General features: G+C 41.2%; 1 protein-coding gene across 1 annotated transcript in view; it reads left to right on the top strand.

Moving 5' to 3' along the window:
* Nucleotides 1-1,191: 1,191 nt before the first annotated feature.
* LOC122934071 (probable cation-transporting ATPase 13A4) overlaps nucleotides 1,192-25,436 on the top strand; it is a 197,091-nt gene continuing 172,846 nt past the window's right edge. The window contains exons 1-3 of the mRNA XM_044289220.1: nucleotides 1,192-1,333; nucleotides 6,131-6,304; nucleotides 11,807-11,935. Of these exons, the coding sequence (XP_044145155.1) occupies nucleotides 1,271-1,333; nucleotides 6,131-6,304; nucleotides 11,807-11,935 (366 nt within the window). The 5' untranslated portion in view covers nucleotides 1,192-1,270. The remainder of the gene's footprint in view (nucleotides 1,334-6,130; nucleotides 6,305-11,806; nucleotides 11,936-25,436) is intronic.

Here is a 25,436-nt window from a genome sequence, read left to right as displayed (position 1 = left end):
AAAATGTATACATTAATAATAAATGCTTCAGACTGATGCCGTACAGTGGCGTCCGTTCACCATAGAGTTCCATTGTAAAAAAAAAAAAAAAAAAACATATACGTTAACATATGCATGTTCTACTGGACTCTCCAGGATACAAAAACATGGAGTTCTGCACATCAAACTGATAGGAAAAACGTGATGTGAACCCACTGGGGGGGGGGGGGGGGGTTCGTGTGTCTTACTGCTGCAGCGGGTCGGAGGAGAGAAGGAGTGCAGGGAGATGAGCTGCGGTTAGTGAATGATAGGACCGCCAGCTCCCCTGCGCTCCAGCAATGATAGGTATGTGAGGGGGCCACTGGGGGGGGGGGGGTCATTACACTGTGACAGCTCCTTACACAGTATAATGACCCCCAGTGCCCCCTATTTAATATAATGACCCCCATACAGTATAATGACCTCCAGTGCCCCCTCCATACAGTATAACCCCCAGTGTGGGGGCCACTGGGCTCATTATTCTGAATGGGGGGTGACTGTGGGTCTTTATTCTGTGGGGGTCATTATACTGTGTGTAGGGGCATTGGGGGGTCATTATACTGTGTGTGGGGGCATTGGGAGGTCATTATACTTTGTGAAGGGCCACTAGTGGTCATTATACTGTATAGGGGCCAGTGGGGGTTATTATATTGTGTGGGAGCCACAAGGGGACATATAAATGTACAAATATGCCTCAAGGGATTTATCACCCAAGGGCCCACATGAAACTGGAGCTGGCCCTGCTCCCGAGGTGTTCTACTCGAGCACTTTGGTGCTCGTGCAACACTAATTTCTAATAGAGTATGTTCTTGAGTTTTTTCTGCTAGATTCAGATGTAAAATACCTTACTGTACCTTGATATAAAATCAACAGTTAACAGGTGCCCTATAACCTAATCTGTGAAAGGTCCCCAAATCACATCATGCTCATTATATTTCTTAAGAACACTTCCCGGGAAAGTAAGAACGCATACTGTTCTGCGTCACTAAGGGGTGTTGCAGCATTATTATACATTTTCAGTATGTATGCAAGAAATGACTAAGGATAGTTAATGCACCTGACACAATACAAGCTCAAGAATGTATGATAATTCTTATTCAAATGAAGATTACGCAAGTGTCAAATTAAAGAAGCAGCCCAGTACTCTGAATCATTCAGTGGAAAGGAGTGTAATCAGAGTGTCTAGGTGCCGGCACTGTGTTTGTAAGGACAGAAATACACAGAAGAAGATTGTGAGACTTGCCACAGGACTATGGGGATACTGGTGCAGGATGACTCCAGAGCACTGCTCAACGAAGGGCTGGACAATGAGATGGTAATCCTTCTGAAACAACTTTTCCATTTGTTTGCCATTTTTTGTAACATTACATGCATTCATAGTTTTAGTTTGAAAACTTGCATTATGATATAGCATTTTTTGTGTATTCAGTTCTATGCAAACTGTCTTTAGAACTCTAGATTTAGAGGATGATGCATTATTTGTTGGTGCACAGCAGCTCTTGTGGATCAACCCATAGTCATGTTTCTGTAGTATACACTATAGATTTACTCACAAGGAAGGCATTTGTAGGAGGGTGCATGCCTGAAAAAAGCTAGTAGCAAGAAGATAAGACATTAAAGGCTATGTACACCTTTGGAGGCAGTTTTTGTTTATGATTGCATTTTACTAAGTTTTGGCTAAAAATCATAGTTTAAATTGGCCTTCATTAAACATATTGAGCCGTTCTGTCACAAAAGGTTAACTGTTTTATTAACTGTGTGACTGCTACTTTCACTTTCACTCTGTGATGGTCATCTATTAACCCTTATTTCTAGACTACTAAGAGGTCATAAACACTTATTTAAGCCACATTCTTATCAGTAAGATAATGATTGAGCTATATGAGTGTTTATAAAGCCAAAAAGCAGAGATAAGGATCCCCTCAACTCCTGGTCTGATGGAAAAGGCAAAAAGACAGAAAATCCAAAAGCTACTAGAGCGTGTCAGCACTGTACAGAAAAAAAGTATGCCATATTGTTAATAAAGACCAATAAAAAAAAGGGTTTTTAGCTCAAAATAAGTACAATGCAATTATAAAAAAAAAAAAAAAAAAATAGCCCCTAAGGTGTACATAGCCTTTAACAATACGGCCACATGGTCAGGTTTCTGCATGAAGTTTTGGAAGCCAAAATCAGAAGTGGTTTATGAAAGGAGAGAGAGTACACCAGACATTTTTTTTTAACTTACTCCTGGTTTTGGCTTCCAAAACTGCATCACAAAAAAATTGGCAGCTAGGTCCTGAGAAAGGAAACCCTCAAATTTAGAATGGGGTTCATGTGTGGCCTTTCTCTATTATATTCCATGGGGAAGATTTACTGATATTGACATCAAAGTGGCTGATGCTGGATGATAAATCTGGCACACCATTTATTTGGAGTATTTTTTATGTACAGCCAAGCCCCTTTCCAGTTGGGCATGAACCTTTCCATTGAGCCATGCCCTTTGTTGAGTGAGTAAAAAAAAAAAACGAGAGAAAGACAAATCTAATTGGTCATGTATACCAGTTTTTTTGTTTTAAATTTGCTCCAGAATTCCCCCACATTTTGATTAGTAAATTTCCCCCTGTGAGTGATACAGCCAGTTAAAATGTGGTGGAAAAACACCTTTGACATGATTATAAGGTATGTATTATTATACAGCTGGCCATAAACTTTGGATTCATTTTGGCCAAATTGTCCAAAACGGTTCCTTTCCAGCTTGCCATACACATTAGATAGCTATCATTTGGCTGTTTCTTTAAATTCCTCCATAAACTTGCATGCTTGGCTCTGGCAATGGGCTTAGGGTACGTTAATTTATGTGTTGTGCAAGACTCTTTGACCAGCCATAAGCTGGCATTTATGCCGAAAACTGGCTGGATCTTTGTCAGATGCCATTATAGTCAATAGGTATCTGGCTGGTAGTAGCAGTGTCCAGCTATGCTTCTGCTGGAACAGACTACCGGAGTTCACAATGCATATCTCAACGTGCCATTATCTCCCTGAGAAAAATTGGATCAAGCGTGTTGAAATTGAAGGTGGGTTTGGACAACATTCATCCAATGTGTTTGGCAGCTTTAGTTTCTTAGGCTACGTTCACACGACCGCTGTGTGTTTTGCGGTCCGCAAATTGCAGATCTGCAAAACACGGATGGAGTTCGTGTGCGTTCCGCAATTTGCGGAACGGAACGCCATTGATATAAGTTCCTATTCTTGTCCGCAAAACGGACAAGAATAGGACAGGTTATGTTTTTTTTGCGAGGTCACAGAACGGAGCAACGGATGCGGACAGCACACGGATTGCTGTCCACATCTTTTGCGGCTCGGATGCGGACTAAAACAATGGTCATGTGCATGAGGCCTTAGTTTAATCATGCTTATGGACCCAAGTAAAGCACTGCATTTACACAAAGCATTTAGTATATAAGCAGAAGCAGAAGATAATTTACCTGTGGTTTCTTAAACTGAAGCCATGACTAATTATTACTCTTTCCTCATTTAAAGTCTCTGCACAGATGCGTCAACAATGGTAGATTGTGTTATGGTTCTCAGCATGAGAAATTATTTTAATAGACTAATTATTGGATTAGTTCATCACTCGTGCCATAAGCTTACATTTTCTCCCATGCAGGAGCTATAGATGGGCAGAGGGTATGCACCCGTAAAATATTACTCATCTTAAAACATAGATTTAGATAAGGTTGTTAAAAAAAATAGGTCTATCCAGTGTCTAGAAAAAAAAAAGTACTCTTTCATTTGTATATCCTTTCATCAAAGTGCGTGGTTTGTATACCCATGAAGTATTGAAGGATTGTATCATTATTGCACATTAGTACAAGAATCAGGGTGCAACTATATTTCATAGGGCCCATAGCAAATTAGTATGGGGCTCCCGCCACCTAGTCTAAGAAAATTAAAACAGCAGCTTAAGTAGCAATAAATAGAGGTAAATATAACAGCATAATATATCAGAAAACTAACATAATAGCAAAACAACCTGACATATTGTTATTCCTTAAAACAAGGTACAATATTCTTCCACCTGATTGGGACCCCGCCACCACTGAGCCCCATAGCAAGTGAAATGGCTTCTTGGGTTATAGTTATGCCCATGGGAAGATTCATGTCAAGATTTTACACTGACAATCAGAGAATACCTTGGCAGGAGCTCACACTCCTCTGAGCATTCAGCATTGTCATTACCTCTAGTAAGGGGACCTCTAGTAAGGTATAATCTAATCTAATGGTAGCTATATAAATCACTATGCAGTGAGCTCCCCCTAGTGGTGGTTGCAGGCAAGCAACATTTTCTTATTTAGATTAAATGGGTTGTTCATGAAAAAAAATAAAAATAATCAGCTGAGCATGCTGCTGCTCCCATTTGGAGGCTGTTTTCATAACATGTGACCAGTGCGGCCAGTCACTCGCTGTAATGAGTTTCATTACTAAAGTAAGTATTAATACTAAAATCATAGGACTGCTTTGCATGATGAGAATGGTCATTAATTATACATTCTTTAAAGGGGTTGTCTCACTTCAGCAAATGGCATTTATCATGTACAGAAAGTTAATACAAGGTGTAACGGATCTCCTGGCACCCCGACCGGGTACCTCTGTCGATAGATGCTCCTAGTGCTTGCCGAGGACTCTAAGCACTGCACTTGACACTGTAAGCGCTGCAGACCCCACGAACCGCCGAAGCTTGGTTGAGGTCTCACCGTCTCCTACCCACCCTGGACCTACTACAAGGCTCCAGGCTCCAGTGGGTGAACCTCTCCTAAATCCAGAGAGCAGGAACAGCTCTTACAAGAGCTAATAGTATAGCCCGGGGAGTATAGCAAATCTTCAGTGTATAGCAATCCCCAGTGTCGATCAGTTACCCAAACACCAGCCTCAACATGATGAAGGGTAAAAACAGGAACTCTTTATTGAACACAGAGCATTGACTTATATACACATGACATACTGAGGACATGACATAGCAGCCAATCCTGTACAGTTTAAACACAAAACTAACCCTATTCAACAAACACAATGGCATTGTCTGTGGCACAATTAACAAAATACAATTACCAACATAATGGGCTAACTTAATAACTCACAGACAGAAAACACACATTTTCCCCAAAACACAGAAAACACCTCAAAACCCCACATATCCCCATAATGAATATATCCATTGATAGCTCTGATCTGGGTGAATAACATATCCAAAAATCACCCAGATCCAAGCAGAGGTTTCCCGAATTCCATGGAAGTCACATTCCGCCGGCCGCAAGCATGGCTTTCCTGCTCAAAACAGTTCCACAGATTTAAGCTGTGCGGCCGGTCTGTCTTCTCCTTCAAAGTTAGTATGGGCCATAATCCTGAGGCAAGAGGCTGGTAGCCAGGTTTCTCCACCACCCAGTGGCGAGGTTGGGTTCGTCACACAAGGCACTTACTATTGTATTGTATTGCACATATTGCCTCCTTTGTTGTCTTCATTCATTTTTCATTCACATTACACACTAGTGTTGAGCATGAATATTCGAATTGTGAATATCGCCATATCGAGAATTCGCAAATATTTAGAATACAGTGCTATATATTAGTATTTGCAAATAGAGCTGAATAATCTAATCGCGAATTAATCGCAAATTTATCGCAAATATATTACATTGCCGATTTTTACAATCAAGTAAACAATGACTGGAGATCACGATTTCTCGAATTTGCAAATTTATGGCGAATAATCGGCCAAAAATTTGCAAAATATGGCAAATTTGAATATTGCCTATGCCACTCATCACTATTAGACACTGCTTATTTCCAAGTGTTATACCCACGGCTGCATACTATAGGAAAAATTATCGACCTGTCTGGTGGCTGGGACAGCGGGAGCACGCATAATGTACAGTATAATGCCAGCAAAGGAGACATTATGCACACTAACAATATATTAGTAAGTGCCTTGTATTAACTAACCCCTTTAAATTCTAGCAGTGTTTCTAGAAATGATAAAATATACATTTATTCCTTCTCAAGTCAACTCCAGTACAGTGTACAGAAATATGATTTCAACAAGATTTAGATTTTTTTTTGTTCTTTTGTACAGGAAATATTTGGATACAGAACAGTACGATGGCAGAAAGCACTTTGCATTGCAGGCTACATATTTTCTTTTGGATTACTCTGGCTTTTGTTTTACTGGAAACCTGATTGGGATGTCTTGGCTTGCTGTACCCCATGTACACTCCAAGAAGCAAATGTTGTATTGCTTAGAGAAACGGTAAGCAACTAATACTTATCTGTATACAATTGTGCACATATTGCATAAGTATCAATTAAGGTACAAGTAAGACACTAATAAATATTGTAGCGATAGTACGTATATGTTTGGTTAGTAAAAAGTAAATATAAAAGTTTGTAATTGGAGTGAGAGATGACAAAAAATCTTACTAAAAAAATGTAATGACATTTAAAAAATGATGCCAACATAAAGTAGACATATGGGAAATATTAAGTAATACATATTTTATGAGTTCTCACTTTCTATTTTAAAAGCAGAGAAATAAAAATTTAGAAAATTGCTAATTTTTCAAAATTTGGGGCAAATTTGGGATTTTCTCATTAATAAAGGTGAAATATATTGACTCAAAATTATGACTATCATGAAGTACAATGTGTCACGAGAAAACAATCTCAGAATGGCTTGGATAAATAAATGTGTTCCAAAGCTATTACCCCAAAAAGTGACACATGTCAGATTAGCAAAAAATGGCCTGGGCAGAAGGGTGAAACCTGGCCCAGGGTAGAAGAGGTTAAAAAAAAGTGGTTGCTTGTTACTATTGGCAACCATGTGTTTACCCATCGCTATATACATCACTGTCACTTTAAGACTATTGATGCTGTCTTGGCATTAAAGGGGTTGTTCCACTAAGGATGTTCTATCATTTTCAAACGAGCACCTGGATCTGAATAATTTTGTATAGCCAGAGAGCTATTCAATAAAATCTATGTGTATAGGTTTTTTTTTTGTCAGTCTCACTGAGCTGGTTGAACATGCTCAGTTTAAATCTTCAACTGTCACCAACTTCTGTTAGAAGCTATGACAGTTACGGGGAGAGAGCTGCAACAGAAAGGACACACCCCTGAGCTGCCAGACCGAAGATAATCTAGCAGAGCAATTGGAGCAGTTGACATGGAGATGTCTGGGCCCATTTGTGGTACAGAGCTTGTTATAGCTTTCTTAGAAAGTTATTGTCATATACCTGTCTGATCTAAATGCTTTTCATCAGTCATGGCATAACCCCTTTAAAGGGGTTCTCCGGGAAAGATAATAATTAAAATACTGAAAATAGATGTTTTTATAAATAAACTCCTGAATGTCTTTAATTATTTATAACTAGCAGAAGGATCTGGCTTCACAAAGGTAAATTTCATCTATTTCATTTTTGTTGTGTGTTGTAAAAAGATAGACATTATCCACTATAACAGTGATATCTACAGTACCCCGCCCCTTAACAGTTACCTCCACAGCCCCCCACCCTTTAAAACTGACACTTCCACAGTGCCCAGTCTCCTTAAAATGGAATCTCCACAGCAGCCCATCTCCTTAACTTTGACCTTCACAGCAGCCTGCCCCTTTAACTGCGAGCTCCACAGCACCTCACCCCCTTGACAGTGACCTCCACAAGGGCCCTCCCTCTTAACAGTGACCTTCACAGCACCCATCCCTTAACACTGATCATAGGTTATAGTCCCCTTAACTGACCTCCACCATTCCCGGCCCCCTTAACAGAGACATTCACAGTGACTGCCCCTTTAACAGTGACTGCCACAGTACCCTGCTCCCTCAACAGTGATCTCCGATGTATCCCGCTCCCTTAACAGTGACCTTATAGCACCCTGCTGTCTTAACAGTGACCTCACAGTACCCTGCTGCCCCTTTAAAAGTGGCCTCCACAGTCCCCTCCTTCCTTAAAGTGACCTCCTCAGTGCCCACCCCTTTAACAGTGACCTCCACAGTGACCTGCCCCCTTAACAGCGATCTCCACAGCGGCCACCCATTTATTAGTGACCTCCACAGTATCCCGTTTCGTTATCAGTGATTTTAAGGGATGTCCTTTTGAACAGCTCACTCTCAGACAGCAGCACTGTGCTGTCTGAGCTGACAGAAGTAGATTTTTACCTTCATTTTTTCAATCCCTGTTGGCTGCAGATTGGGAGGGGACATGGCCTAACCGGGTCAGGGGCATGACTTAGCGGGACCTGGGGGCTGGGTGTTTTAGTCCGCCTTTTTAACTGTAACCTCCACAGCACTCCGCTCCCTTAACAGTGTCATCCGCAGTACCCTGCCCCTTTAAAGCTGACCTGCAGCAGTGAAGAAAAATGGCTGGGTGGTTATGGAAACCTTGTTTAAAACTGTGTTTAAAACTACTAGATAGCTGATACCCGGTTTTAAACCTTCCCGGACAACTGATGCACCTGTGCGCCAAGTTTCGTGATGGTAAATGCAACGATGCAGGTTCCTTTAGTGGACATACACACACACGCACACACACACACATACACTCAGCTTTATATATTAGATGGCTCATTTTTTAAAGGGGACAATCAGTGAAGGAGTTAAAATGGCCACTGTCAGATTCCTGAGCATGGATGACACTACAGGGTGGCCTGTGTGAGAATGCAGAGCACAGAGTATGACCCCTATGTAAGCTCCAGTCTCTGCCTGCACCTCACCTCCTTCTCATAAAAGCTGAAGGAATGAGAACAAGACACACACTGCTGTGGGGGACGAGCGTCATTAGAAAACACTTCAGCTTGTGTGTTCGAGGTGAGGTGACTTCAGGTCTCTTCTGAGTTCAGTGTTCAATGTTTTGTTAATCTGAATTTTATGTGATGGATCAGAATACAATAGTCTGAGTTGGTGAAGTGAAATGAGAAAAATATATAAATAAGGCTTCATGCACACGACGGTTCCCGTTTTTTGCGGTCCGCTAACTGCAAATTCACAAAAACGGAAGCCACCCCTGTGTGCCTTCCACAATTTGCGGAACGGAACGGCCGTCAATATAAATGCCTATTCTTGTCCGCAAAGCACGGACAAAAATAGGACATCCGAAGTGAATTGAAGTGAATGGGTCCGCATCCGAGCAAAAACGGCGGCTCGGATGCGGACCCAAACAACGGCCGTGTGCATGAGGCCTAAAACTATTGTTTAGAAATAGAAAACAGAAAATTGGCATGTGCATATGTATTCACCCCCTTTGTTTGGAAGCCCATAAAAAACTCTGGTGCAAACAATTACCTTGAGAAGTCACATAATTCGTGAAATTATGTCCACCTGTGTGCAATCTAAGTGTCACATGATCTGTCATTACATATACACACCTTTTTTGAAAGGCCCCAGAGGCTGCAACACCTAAGCAAGAGGCATCACTAACCAAACACTGCCATGAAGACCAAGGAACTCTCCAAACAAGTAAGGGACAATGTTGTTGAGAAGTACAAGTCATGGTTAGGTTATAAAAAAATCCAAATCTTTGATGATCCCCAGGAGCACCATCAAATCTATCATAACCAAATGGAAAGAACATAGCACAACAGCAAACCTGCCAAGAGACGGCCGCCCACCAAAACTCATGGACCGGGCAAGGAGGGCATTAATCAGAGTGGCAGCACAGAGACCTAAGGTAACCCTGAAGGAGCTGCAGAGTTCCACAGCAGAGACTGGAGTATCTGTACATAGGATAACAATAAGCCGTACGCTCTATAGAGTTGGGCTTTATGGCAGAGTGGTCAGAAGAAAGCCATTACTTTCAGCTAAAAACTAATGGCACGTTGTGAGTTCGCAAAAAGGCACGTGGGAGACTCACAAAATGTATGGCGGAAGATGCTCTGGTCTGATGAGACTAAAATTGAACTTTTTGGCCATCAAAGAAAACGCTATGTCTGGCGCAAACCCAACACATCACTTCACCCAAAGAACACCATCCCCACAGTGAAACATGGTGGTGGCAGCATCATGCTGTGGGGATGTTTTTCAGCAACCAGGACTGGGAAACTGGTCAGAGTTGAGGGAAAGATGGATGGTGCTAAATACAGGGATATTCTTGAGCAAAACCTGTCCCCCTCTGGGCATGATTTGAGGCTAGGAGGAGGTTCACCTTCCAGCAGGACAATGCCCCCAAACACACTGCTAAAGCAACACTTGAGTGGTTTAAGTGAAAGCATGTAATTGTGTTGGAATGGCCTAGTCAAAGCCCTAGATCTCAATCCAATAGAAAATCTGTGGTCAGACTTAAAGATTGCTGTTCACAATCGCAAACCATCCAACTTGAAGGAGCTGGAGCAGTTTTGCAAGGAGGAATGGGCAATAATCCCAATGGTAAGATGTGGCAAGCTCATAGAGACTTATCCAAAGAGACTCGGAGTTGTCATTGCCGCAAAAGGTGGCTCTAAAAAGTGTTGACATTAGGGGGGTGAATAGTTATGCACATAGATTTTTTCTGTTATTTTGTCAAATTAGTATTGTGGGGGTTTTCTCTGGTAGGCAGATTGTAGTGGTGGCAGTATAGAGGCCCAGGAGACAGGCTTTGTGTCCAAACCGTGCTCTTTTATTCACTCCAGTGCATCACATCAAAACTGTGCAATTCACACAACAGCAATGTCCATAAACTCCACCTCCCACAACGGATCCCCAAACGCTGCAGGCATCTTGGTGCCTGTTCACACAGTCTCTCACATCCGTGATCAGTACTACACCTTGTCGTGGGGCGGGTTTGTCCAAGTTCGTGCAAGTTAGACAGGCCACGTGTCGGCCTGGACGAGGGATTGGCTCCGGCCAGAGAATCCCTTATTTTGGTCTTTTGCTGAGCCTGCAGCAATTGGGCAGTCTTTGTTAGACGAGCGGACTACAGAGCTCAGCCTGACCGTGCGATCAGCGTCCCGTACAGCTTCCTGCTGTGAGACAGGAGACCACACTTCATCAGCCCCACAGTCAGTGAGCATCAAACCTATATTTACAGCCCTGGGTGTAGCAGGCAGACCACACCCAGCGAGCCTAGTGAAGGATTAACTCCTTCCCTACCCAACTAAGGCCAGAGATAACCAACCTGCCAGGATCAGTGTAGACTGACACCAACAACCGAAAACCGTCCACCCGTGGTGAACAGACACCCACCCTGCTCTTTGCCTGTTCCCAGTAAGAGCCGGCCCGGAACGCTGTGTGACAGCACTCACTGCTGACAAAACACAAAAGACCCGGCTCTTATTCCACCGGGGCCACGACCCCCGGTGGCACGTATCTTTCATCCACTACCACTCCAGACACTCTCTTACAGTTGTTTGCTTCACAATAAAAAAATAATAATCTTCAAAGTTGTGGGCATGTTCTGTAAATTAAATTATGCAAATCTTCAAACAATCCATGGTAATTCCAGGTTGTGATGCACCAAAATACGAAAAAAGTCATGGGGGTGATTACTTTTGCAAGGCACTGTACGTGTATATATATGTCCTGCTTCCTCTTGGAATTGTGTATGAATAAATTATATATTACTATTCACCTTGTGAAATTGGCACGCACCTACACACTGTGTTCAATCAGTGCGGACATTGTCTTTGGAAAATGGCAATGGTAATAACCAGTTGTCAATTACCAGGAGCAATAAAAGCTACCCGGAGTGTCACTTTATGTATATTTGTCAATCTGTCTTATACCCTTTAAAAACTTATGGTAATATCTTTTTAGATATTAGCTGATAATTTTCTTTTTTTCTGTCAGGATGAGTTTAAAAGATGCTCCAAAAAGAAGGTCCGATGGATCCATATCTCAGAACTGAGCTCCAGTGAATTCTTACATGAGGATGAAAACTGTATTATCAGGAAATCAATCATAAAGCCAGAACTGAAGGTGAGCAAACAGGATAAACGGCCAGTTATTTGCTTATGGAATTATGACTCCATTAACATGAATGTACTTTTCCCTTTATTTTGCAGTGAGAGGTTTTGAATGAAATAATAGGATATGTTTGTAATGGATACACTTTGTGAAAAATCAATATGGGGCTGTTTTATTAAAATTGTCCAAAATAGTAATCAATCACAGCACAGCTTTTATGTTTCAAGAGCAGAATGTAAAATGTAAGCTGTGCTTTGATTCACTGCTATGGGCAACAAAGACCGTTTCATAAATCTCCCCAATATGGTCTTACCGCCTGCATCTGTCAGTCTTGACCGTGACCCCTAGTTATGCCACTGATCACACCTGTTTTGTTTGCTCCTCATAAATTTGCTATTGATGACGAAAACAAGCAGGTGTTATACTAGCGTAATAAACTAAATTTGATCACTGCTTGAAAAGGTGTTGCCCAGGCTGCAGATATTGATGACCTGCTCTCAGGATATCAGATTGGGTGATCTGGCTCCCGACACACTTGCTGATAAGTTGTTTGAAAAAGTTGCGGCACTCATGTGAGCGATGCATCCTCTTCAGTGTTTACCAGCACGCCATCTACATTGTACCTGTGGTACAATGTAAATATCGCTTCCTCTCCCATTAATCAAAAATCACAGAAACAGATAAAAAACATTCTGCACAATATGATAAATGAGTATGCGGATGTACATGGCAACATTTATAAAGGAAAAATCCAGGAAAACAATACACTCATACAATAGATGCAAACATTATATATGGACTAAGCCCTCAATAAAATCTGAGACTCTCAGACAATATATTTGGATCAAAACACATCTGTGCCTGCCTACCCATGCCGAGGTGGTCTCAGTCAGGCAGGTTCTACTCTAAACCTAGCTTTGCAATTGGATATCTACATCCAGGAGAGCAGACCCTGTACATAAAATGTGCTACCCCTAGTCACCTCCGTGTGCATCAAGCAACCAATGAGAGGAAGCGCATGCACAGCTATATGTACCACCTAATAAAGGTCGTCTGTTAGATAGGTGGGGCAAAAGTGCACAAGAATACTACTCCCTGTATAAAATAGAAGCACATTCACACTCGAAGGTGTCACTCCCTCAGGTTTATACTACAAACTAACCAAAAATCACAATTAAAAACAAAGATAAAAAAAGATAAAAACATCCTGCACGATATGATAAATAAATGTGGATGTCCATGGCTACATTTATGACAAAAAAAAATCCCAGAAAACAACAGATAATAATGCACAAACAACCACAGATGTAAGCATTATATATGGACTAAGCCTTCACTCTGAAATGAGAGAGACTCTCAGCCACTATATTTTGATCAAAACACATCTGTGCCCGCCTACCCGCGCCAAGGTGGTCTCAGCCGTTGGGCATCTACATTCAGGAGAGCAGACCCTGCACATATAGTGTGCTGCTCCTAGTTACCTCTGTGTGCATGAAGCAACCAATGAGAGGAGGAACACACACAGATGTACTACCTTAATCAAGGTCGCTTATTAGATAGGTAGGGCAAAAGTCCACGTCAATGCTACTCCCAGGATAGAAGCATATTTACACCTGAAGGTGCCACTCCTTTAAGACAAATAAAAAAATCACAGAAAAAAGATATAAAACATCCTGCACGATATGATAGTCAATGGGCCAGATTTATCATTAGCTCAGGTCAGAATAATGGAGTGAAAAAGTCCCCAAAAAAGTCCCAAACGCTAAAACTGCGCACAGATTTGCGACTTTTTTCTGCCCTGCACTATGCTCGCCAGTTTTCTGAAAGTGGGCGTGTTTTCTTATGTAAATGAATCTCTAGACAGATTTACTATTGGGACTATTTAAAAAGTCGCAAAAAAGTCGCAATTTCACTCCAGTGAGGAGTTTATGAGACTTTTTAATAGAACATGCGACTTTTTCATAAAAATGTGCAAATTTTTCGTAAAGATGTGCGACTTTTGTAAATCTGCTTACTGACGGATAAACTGCTACCGTCAAACCACATTTATTACAGTCTTAAAGGGTCGATCATAAATCTAACTAGGCTAAAACTGACTTTAGCCATATGTGAAAGTGGAGTGAGTGTCAGAGTAATGATAAATCTGGCCCATAGTATTTTGCAGATTACTTTTTTTTTTACAATGTGCAGATAGTACTGTACTACTAACCCCTCCATCCACCCCTACATACAGAGTAATACAGCGCCCCATACCTCTTACATTCAGTGACATCTCTTTGATGTAGATGTTATCTTTCCTCATCTTCTCCTTTCAGGCCTTTTAGACATTTTTCAGACATTTCTCGTCTCTGCAGTTTGACAAACAAAATCTTAGTTTACTACTTTTCCATCATCCTCCCATCTTCTGGACAAATCATCCTACCATCCCCAATACCGTTCTACTGTGCTCCCCAATACTATACTGCAGAAACAGAAAAAAAATATATAATAGTAGTACCATGCAATAGTAGTACCACACAGTGCCCTAAAATAACTGCATCCAGAAAATAGTGCCCCTGACACTAATAGTGTAAACATAATGTCCCCAAAAACTATTTGTGGTAAGCTGATACTGTGCCAAGGTGCCCCCACAGTTAAAGTGCTCCCAAAAGTCCCACCAATAGGAATAATTCTCTGCTAGAGCACACATGGTAGTAATAGTGCTCCTACAGTGCCCCCAACATGTCCCCACTGTGCCCCAGAAGTAATTATGCTCCCATAGTACATACTAGTAATCATGTTCCCCAAAGACCACCAGTAGTAATAAATCCTATAATAAAGCCCCCCCAGTAGTAATAATTCTCCTTATAATGTGCCAGTGCAAAAAATAAAACCTTTTAATGCCCCCAGTTGAGCTAATGCCCCCATAGTGCCCCAATAATGTGCCAGTATAAAATACCCCTATATAGTGCCCCCAGTAAATGCCCCCATAGTGCTTCTCTCCCCCTTCTTCCTAGGGCCCCTATAATGTACCAGTATAAAATACCCCTATATCTTAGTGCCCCCCATAGATGAGCCCATAGTACTCCTCTCTCCCCTTCCCCATAGTACCCACCATAATGTGCCCCAGTATTAAATGCCCCTATACAGAGCCCCCCATATAAAATACCCCTTCTATGTGGCCTCAGTAGATGCCCCCATAGTGCCCCCAATAATGTGCCAGTAAGAAGTGCCCCCATAGATGCCCCCATAGTGCCACCCAATAATGTGCCAGTAAAAAGTGTCACCAATAATGTGCCAGTAAGAAGTACCCCCATAGATGCCCCCACAGTGCCCCGCAATAATGTGCCAGTAAGATGTGCCCCCATAGATGCCCCCCTAATAATGTGCCAGTAACAAGTGTCCCCATAGATGCCCCCCAATCATGTGCCAGTAAGTAGTACCATATAAAAATAAACACTTATGCTTACCTCCATCAGACTGGCAGTGATGCCATGCAGGCATCTTACGGCCTGTGTCTCACGCTGTACGGGTCAGGCAGTGCGATGACATACTCGCGCTGCCTGCACCGGCCTCTGATAGGCTGCAGACCTAGTGCCTACAGCCTATCAGAGAAACGAGGAAGGGAGACGCCTCTCCCTCCCCTGCCCCACCGCAGCACATCTATCTGTATCGCTGTCCTGAGGACGGCGATACAGATGACTATGATAATTTCCTGGTGGGTTTTCATGGCAACTGATACAGCAGCAGCTATGATACTATTTCCTTCAACTTTTTACATTAGTTGCATTACAGCATGCCACGTAAGTAATGTACCTGTGTAAGTGCTTTTGCCAACTTGGCAGACAAGTTTGACTTAGCTTGAAGTTAAATCCTTTATTAATATATAGTATGGAGCTATTTGTAACTTGGCAAACATTAGTCATTGTGCTTGGATAAGGTCTCTTTCACACGAGCGTGACCGATTCGGTCCGGATGCGTTCAGTGAAACTCACACTATTTTGCAAGCAAGTTCAGTCAGTTTTGTCTGCGATTGCGTTCAGTTGTTTGTTTTTTTCCGCTCGAGTGCAATGCGTTTTGATGCGTTTTTCACGCGCGTGATAAAAAACTAAAGGTTTACAAACAACATCTCTTAGCAACCATCAGTGAAAAACTAATTGCATCAGCACCTGCTTACGGATGTAATCTGTTTTTCACTGAAGCCACATTCACTTCTATGGAACCAGGGCTGCGTGAAAAACGCAGAATATAGAACATGCTGAGTTTTTCCAAGCAACGCAGAACTGATGCGTGAAAAAAAACGATCATGTACACAGACCCATTGAAATGAATGGGTCAGGATTCAGTGCGGGTGCAATGCGTTCACGTCAGGCATTGCACCCACGTGGGAAAACTCGCTTGTGTGAAAGGGGCCTTATACCTCGCTTGTTCAGTTCTCAGAGTTTAAGAAACGAAACAATGTATAGCAATTCTTCAGATTTCTGCACTTAGAGATACTTTCTAAATGAAAAGCTTTTTAAATCTTTAGATGTGGTATAACAATCAGTGACTGGCCAAGTGCAAAAGCCAGACACCCTTTCTATCCAAGTATTTTGTTTCAAAATTTGCTTATGAGCTAGTCACATGGACTGGGACACTTCCATTAAACCATAGCTAAGTGAATCTAAAAATGATATATACTGTATATAATATATATATATATATATATATATATATATATATATATAATATAATTATAGCTTGATTTTATATCCAAGACAAAGTCCTCTCACCCAAATAAGCCAGTTCTCTCTGCTCTGCACTGATGAGGGCCAATCGCCCACAAACTTGTCTGCAGATAAGGAACTGGAGGCAACAGAGGCTCAGCTTTCTTTTATTTCTTTTTAAAGGCAGCTAATTAGAAATGAGTGAATTGAAGTTGACGAAGTGGAATTAGTTCCGAATTTTAGGAAAAATTTGATTTGCACCAAATCCGAATTTCCTCACGCTTAGTGGTAGCAAATCGCATTTTTTCCTAAAATGGCTGCTGCACATGTTTGGACATGGAGCAAAGAACTCTGGGAAGGTGGGATCACCCACAATGCAATGCATGCAGCCAATCAGCAGCCAGCCAGCCAGCCCTGTGATGTCACAGCCCTATAAATAGCCTCAGCCATTTTGGATTCTGCCATTTTTCCATGTACTTAGTGAAGGGAGAGATGTCAGCAGGCTCTAGGGACAGTGCTAGAAAATACTTTTATTTTGCTGTGTAGAAGTTCAGTGAAAGGATAGGGATGAATCATTCCACAGTATTGAAGCAGAACAGGGTTCAGTCGGGGAGTTTACAGCCTGGGTAATAGGAACAATCCTATTACACCTTGCTGCACTGACTGGGGATCCAAATTGTCATTATACAGCTCTGTAATTCCAGCAAACCGTTCTTGTTATTGGGGTGCAAGTGCTGTGTGATACAGCCATTAACAGGGTGTATTACAAGAAAATATTTCTACGTCTTATTTGGCTTTGTGCGGTGCAGTTATATGGTATGTTCTAAAGCATTTTTTTGGCTTGTATTAGTGGTAAAAAGGGCCTATTAGTCGTTGTGTGGTGAAGTGCTAAAATTACAGCCCTTTTTAACCTGTATTAGTGGCAAAAAAAAGTATTATTTACTGTTCAGCGGTGCAGTTATATGTTCTAAAGCACTTTTTGGTGTGTATTAGTGGCAAAAAATATATATATTATTTGCAGTTCAGCAGTGCAGTTATATGTTCTAAAGCCATTTTTGGCGTGTATAAGTGGAAAAGCAACATTGTCAATGATAACGTGAGGAAATGAGCGCCAATCTCAAGGGTGTCAGATAGAATAGCAGGTTAAGTCAGAATTCTATGAGTTGCACCACCCACAATCATGCGTAAGTAGCGTGTGGAGTCAAACAATGTATTATATATAAAATTAGATAAATTTAAACATAATAAAAAAAATTAAATAAAATGAATAATAATCCACTCACTTCGCTAGGCGGTCGCCACCAGGATAAACTCAAGACACTTGGGGCAAGTCACTCCCCCGGCCAGGATCGCGTATAAAATGGTAGAGGTCGATATCAGCGCGCTGGATGTGCAGCCCTCGTGTAAAACAACACACGGATCCAGAATTTCGTAATCAATCCCTTTAATGTTAAAATATGCGGCTCAACGCGTTTCAGGGGTCTCTATACCCCCTTCATCAGGAGAAAATACAGAATAGATACACTACATAGCATTAAATACACACAGAAGCGCTAGCTTGGCGCCAAAAATAGTGGGCGGAGTAACCGGAAGTGACATCATTTACCAATGGAACCCATCAGACTAAAAACTAAAATAATATGTCAACATGTTGTAATGACTAAAAAACATCATGTCGACCTGGGCCGAGATCTCCTAGCAGCATAATGTTACTAAAGCGGTAACGCAGAAAGTGACCAGAAGTGACTTCCTCCGGAAGGTGGAACGCATCCGACATAGTATGCATTCCACAAGGTCCACATTCAGGCTGGCATAACCGGAAGGGACATCGCCCGGAAGGGAACTCGCTTCCGTGTAATGCATATAGCATAGCAACATGCGCTCCACTTGGTAAACATACTAAGTAGCGGGCGGGGTATTTCCTCGAAGGGAGAACCCATATGAAAGTAAGTAGGAGGGACTAACAATAGGCGGTATAAGTGCATATTTCAGAAGCACGAACAGCGGGACATATAATAAATAAATACATTAATGAACAATCTATAAATAAGTAGATAAATAAATAAATGACTATTAAGAAATAAATACAGACAGTAAGAACAGATTACAATCTTATCCATGGTACTAAATGAATGGTTAAAACAAAAAAGGTGCAACAAAATAGCTGCACACTATGTATATAAAACAGACTGGATAAAAACATGATTTATAAACATATACGTATATAAGTCAGTACATAGATTTGAAAGATATGACTATGGGCAACCCAGGACAAATGAATGGAAATCATTGTTGTGTATTACTCTATTCTGAATTCCATACATGAAGTGGAAATAATCCTGAATTAGGGGAATGATGACATACTTTAAATGTATAGGAGCTTATTTACATAATGAGTTGGAGGGGATATAGTATTCGGTGAGAATAGTAGTGTTATTCCCAGGATAAACATCCAACCGTGTACACATATATCCAGATAATGGTTGTTAAATGATAAAGTGAATACATAATGTATATATTTGATATGTTCAGCCCCTCAAAGATAGACTACTGTGATATACCATATATTTTGATTGTATACAGGATTATACTGGTATTATACTGGTATTAATACAAAGAATGAAATGGAAAGGATCACAAGACATAGCGGGAAAAAAAAGGAATGAATGTTAAAAATGTGTGTATTCAAGAGATTCATTCAGGCCAAAGGGAATGGGGGTGTTTAACTTGTAGATCCAGAACATTTCTTTTCTGCACAATGTCTGGAAGGAGAGAGGAACCCATTCAAGAGGAGTGACTAGTAATGAAGATGGGTCACCCTCATAATAAAAGGCATAGTGTCAGGTACACTATGTGTAAAAACTTTACGTCGTATCTTAGACCGATGTTCGTTCATACGTTCTTTAAGAGATTGGGTAGTGCGTCCAATGTACAGTAGGTTACAAGGACGTTGTAGCAAATATACCACACTTGTAGTGCTGCAATTCATTGTGTGGCATGAAATACTTGGTTCTCTGGGGGATGTAGAATTACTTGCTTGCCACAACAATTGATGATGTCACAACTAGGGATGAGCGAACTCGAACTGTATAGTTCGGGTTCGTACCGAATTTTGGGGTGTCCGTGACACGGACCCGAACCCGGACATTTTCGTAAAAGTCCGGGTTCGGGTTCGGTGTTCGTCGCTTTCTTCGCGCTTTTGTGACGCTTTCTTGGCGCTTTTTGAAAGGCTGCAAAGCAGCCAATCAACAAGCGTCATACTACTTGCCCCAAGAGGCCATCACAGCCATGCCTACTATTGGCATGGCTGTGATTGGCCAGAGCACCATGTGACCCAGCCTCTATTTAAGCTGGAGTCACATAGCGCCGCCCGTCACTCTGCTCTGATTAGCGTAGGGAGAGGTTGCGGCTGCGACAGTAGGGCGAGATTAGGCAGATTAACTCCTCCAAAGGACTTGATTAACTGATCGATCTGCAGCTGTGGATCATTGAGCTGCTGATCCTCAATTGCTCACTGTTTTTAGGCTGCCCAGACCGTTTGTCAGTCACATTTTTCTGGGGTGATCGGCGGCCATTTTGTGTCTTGTGGTGCGCCAGCACAAGCTGCGACCAAGTGCATTTAACCCTCAATGGTGTGGTTGTTTTTTGGCTAAAGCCTACATCAGGGTGAAGCTGTCACACCAAGTGCATTTAACCAGCAATAGTCTGTTCATTTTTTGGCCATATACAAAATCAGGGGCAAGCTGCGCCTGTCACCAAGTGCATTTAACCCTCAATGGTGTGGTTGTTTTTTGGCTAAAGCCTACATCAGGGTGAAGCTGTCACACCAAGTGCATTTAACCAGCAATAGTCTGTTCATTTTTTGGCCATATACTAAATCAGGGGCAAGCTGCGCCTGTCACCAAGTGCATTTAACCCTCAATGGTGTGGTTGTTTTTTGGCTAAAGCCTACATCAGGGTGAAGCTGTCACACCAAGTGCATTTAACCAGCAATAGTCTGTTTATTTTTTGGCCATATCCCAGTCTAATTCTGTCACTAAATCCATACCGGTCACCCAGCGCCTAAATACTAGGCCTCAAATTTATATCCCGCTAAATCTGTCCTTAGTGCTGTAGCTGGGCGAGTTATTTAGTGTCCGTTCAAGCACATTTCTTGTTCTGGGTTGAAATACAATTCCCAATTTAGCAATTTCATAATTTAGTGGTTTCTGCTATATCAGAGCTATTTGAAATCTATCCCTAAAAGGGTATATAATATTCAAGGTGCACATTGGGTCATTCAGAATAACTTCACACACACCCGCTACTGTGTATTTCCAAGTCTAATTCTGGCACTAAACCCATACCTGTCACCCAGCGCCTAAATACTAGGCCTCAAATTTATATCCAGCTAAATCTGTCCCTAGTGCTGTAGCTGGGCGAGTTATTTAGTGTCCGTTCAAGCACATTTCTTGTTCTGGGTTGAAATACAATTCCCAATTTAGCAATTTCATAATTTAGTGGTTTCTGCTATATCAGAGCTATTTGAAATCTATCCCTAAAAGGGTATATAATATTCAAGGTGCACATTGGGTCATTCAGAATAACTTCACACACACCCGCTACTGTGTATTTCCAAGTCTAATTCTGGCACTAAACCCATACCTGTCACCCAGCGCCTAAATACTAGGCCTCAAATTTATATCCCGCTAAATCTGTCCTTAGTGCTGTAGCTGGGCGAGTTATTTAGTGTCCGTTCAAGCACATTTCTTGTTCTGGGTTGAAATACAATTCCCAATTTAGCAATTTCATAATTTAGTGGTTTCTGCTATATCAGAGCTATTTGAAATCTATCCCTAAAAGGGTATATAATATTCAAGGTGCACATTGGGTCATTCAGAATAACTTCACACACACCCGCTACTGTGTATTTCCAAGTCTAATTCTGGCACTAAACCCATACCTGTCACCCAGCGCCTAAATACTAGGCCTCAAATTTATATCCCGCTAAATCTGTCCTTAGTGCTGTAGCTGGGCGAGTTATTTAGTGTCCGTTCAAGCACATTTCTTGTTCTGGGTTGAAATACAATTCCCAATTTAGCAATTTCATAATTTAGTGGTTTCTGCTATATCAGAGCTATTTGAAATCTATCCCTAAAAGGGTATATAATATTCAAGGTGCACATTGGGTCATTCAGAATAACTTCACACACACCCGCTACTGTGTATTTCCAAGTCTAATTCTGGCACTAAACCCATACCTGTCACCCAGCGCCTAAATACTAGGCCTCAAATTTATATCCCGCTAAATCTGTCCTTAGTGCTGTAGCTGGGCGAGTTATTTAGTGTCCGTTCAAGCACATTTCTTGTTCTGGGTTGAAATACAATTCCCAATTTAGCAATTTCATAATTTAGTGGTTTCTGCTATATCAGAGCTATTTGAAATCTATCCCTAAAAGGGTATATAATATTCAAGGTGCACATTGGGTCATTCAGAATAACTTCACACACACCCGCTACTGTGTATTTCCAAGTCTAATTCTGGCACTAAACCCATACCTGTCACCCAGCGCCTAAATACTAGGCCTCAAATTTATATCCCGCTAAATCTGTCCTTAGTGCTGTAGCTGGGCGAGTTATTTAGTGTCCGTTCAAGCACATTTCTTGTTCTGGGTTGAAATACAATTCCCAATTTAGCAATTTCATAATTTAGTGGTTTCTGCTATATCAGAGCTATTTGAAATCTATCCCTAAAAGGGTATATAATATTCAAGGTGCACATTGGGTCATTCAGAATAACTTCACACACACCCGCTACTGTGTATTTCCAAGTCTAATTCTGGCACTAAACCCATACCTGTCACCCAGCGCCTAAATACTAGGCCTCAAATTTATATCCCGCTAAATCTGTCCTTAGTGCTGTAGCTGGGCGAGTTATTTAGTGTCCGTTCAAGCACATTTCTTGTTCTGGGTTGAAATACAATTCCCAATTTAGCAATTTCATAATTTAGTGGTTTCTGCTATATCAGAGCTATTTGAAATCTATCCCTAAAAGGGTATATAATATTCAAGGTGCACATTGGGTCATTCAGAATAACTTCACACACACCCGCTACTGTGTATTTCCAAGTCTAATTCTGGCACTAAACCCATACCTGTCACCCAGCGCCTAAATACTAGGCCTCAAATTTATATCCCGCTAAATCTGTCCTTAGTGCTGTAGCTGGGCGAGTTATTTAGTGTCCGTTCAAGCACATTTCTTGTTCTGGGTTGAAATACAATTCCCAATTTAGCAATTTCATAATTTAGTGGTTTCTGCTATATCAGAGCTATTTGAAATCTATCCCTAAAAGGGTATATAATATTCAAGGTGCACATTGGGTCATTCAGAATAACTTCACACACACCCGCTACTGTGTATTTCCAAGTCTAATTCTGGCACTAAACCCATACCTGTCACCCAGCGCCTAAATACTAGGCCTCAAATTTATATCCCGCTAAATCTGTCCTTAGTGCTGTAGCTGGGCGAGTTATTTAGTGTCCGTTCAAGCACATTTCTTGTTCTGGGTTGAAATACAATTCCCAATTTAGCAATTTCATAATTTAGTGGTTTCTGCTATATCAGAGCTATTTGAAATCTATCCCTAAAAGGGTATATAATATTCAAGGTGCACATTGGGTCATTCAGAATAACTTCACACACACCCGCTACTGTGTATTTCCAAGTCTAATTCTGGCACTAAACCCATACCTGTCACCCAGCGCCTAAATACTAGGCCTCAAATTTATATCCCGCTAAATCTGTCCTTAGTGCTGTAGCTGGGCGAGTTATTTAGTGTCCGTTCAAGCACATTTCTTGTTCTGGGTTGAAATACAATTCCCAATTTAGCAATTTCATAATTTAGTGGTTTCTGCTATATCAGAGCTATTTGAAATCTATCCCTAAAAGGGTATATAATATTCAAGGTGCACATTGGGTCATTCAGAATAACTTCACACACACCCGCTACTGTGTATTTCCAAGTCTAATTCTGGCACTAAACCCATACCTGTCACCCAGCGCCTAAATACTAGGCCTCAAATTTATATCCCGCTAAATCTGTCCTTAGTGCTGTAGCTGGGCGAGTTATTTAGTGTCCGTTCAAGCACATTTCTTGTTCTGGGTTGAAATACAATTCCCAATTTAGCAATTTCATAATTTAGTGGTTTCTGCTATATCAGAGCTATTTGAAATCTATCCCTAAAAGGGTATATAATATTCAAGGTGCACATTGGGTCATTCAGAATAACTTCACACACACCCGCTACTGTGTATTTCCAAGTCTAATTCTGGCACTAAACCCATACCTGTCACCCAGCGCCTAAATACTAGGCCTCAAATTTATATCCCGCTAAATCTGTCCTTAGTGCTGTAGCTGGGCGAGTTATTTAGTGTCCGTTCAAGCACATTTCTTGTTCTGGGTTGAAATACAATTCCCAATTTAGCAATTTCATAATTTAGTGGTTTCTGCTATATCAGAGCTATTTGAAATCTATCCCTAAAAGGGTATATAATATTCAAGGTGCACATTGGGTCATTCAGAATAACTTCACACACACCCGCTACTGTGTATTTCCAAGTCTAATTCTGGCACTAAACCCATACCTGTCACCCAGCGCCTAAATACTAGGCCTCAAATTTATATCCCGCTAAATCTGTCCTTAGTGCTGTAGCTGGGCGAGTTATTTAGTGTCCGTTCAAGCACATTTCTTGTTCTGGGTTGAAATACAATTCCCAATTTAGCAATTTCATAATTTAGTGGTTTCTGCTATATCAGAGCTATTTGAAATCTATCCCTAAAAGGGTATATAATATTCAAGGTGCACATTGGGTCATTCAGAATAACTTCACACACACCCGCTACTGTGTATTTCCAAGTCTAATTCTGGCACTAAACCCATACCTGTCACCCAGCGCCTAAATACTAGGCCTCAAATTTATATCCCGCTAAATCTGTCCTTAGTGCTGTAGCTGGGCGAGTTATTTAGTGTCCGTTCAAGCACATTTCTTGTTCTGGGTTGAAATACAATTCCCAATTTAGCAATTTCATAATTTAGTGGTTTCTGCTATATCAGAGCTATTTGAAATCTATCCCTAAAAGGGTATATAATATTCAAGGTGCACATTGGGTCATTCAGAATAACTTCACACACACCCGCTACTGTGTATTTCCAAGTCTAATTCTGGCACTAAACCCATACCTGTCACCCAGCGCCTAAATACTAGGCCTCAAATTTATATCCCGCTAAATCTGTCCTTAGTGCTGTTGCTGGGCGAGTTATTTAGTGTCCGTTCAAGCACATTTCTTGTTCTGGGTTGAAATACAATTCCCAATTTAGCAATTTCATAATTTAGTGGTTTCTGCTATATCAGAGCTATTTGAAATCTATCCCTAAAAGGGTATATAATATTCAAGGTGCACATTGGGTCATTCAGAATAACTTCACACACACCCGCTACTGTGTATTTCCAAGTCTAATTCTGGCACTAAACCCATACCTGTCACCCAGCGCCTAAATACTAGGCCTCAAATTTATATCCCGCTAAATCTGTCCTTAGTGCTGTAGCTGGGCGAGTTATTTAGTGTCCGTTCAAGCACATTTCTTGTTCTGGGTTGAAATACAATTCCCAATTTAGCAATTTCATAATTTAGTGGTTTCTGCTATATCAGAGCTATTTGAAATCTATCCCTAAAAGGGTATATAATATTCAAGGTGCACATTGGGTCATTCAGAATAACTTCACACACACCCGCTACTGTGTATTTCCAAGTCTAATTCTGGCACTAAACCCATACCTGTCACCCAGC

This window comes from Bufo gargarizans, chromosome 4, assembly GCF_014858855.1.
Source record: "Bufo gargarizans isolate SCDJY-AF-19 chromosome 4, ASM1485885v1, whole genome shotgun sequence".
Taxonomy (NCBI): domain Eukaryota; kingdom Metazoa; phylum Chordata; class Amphibia; order Anura; family Bufonidae; genus Bufo; species Bufo gargarizans.
The sequence above is the reverse complement of the archived record's forward strand: the minus strand, read 5'-3'. Positions and strand labels throughout refer to the sequence as shown.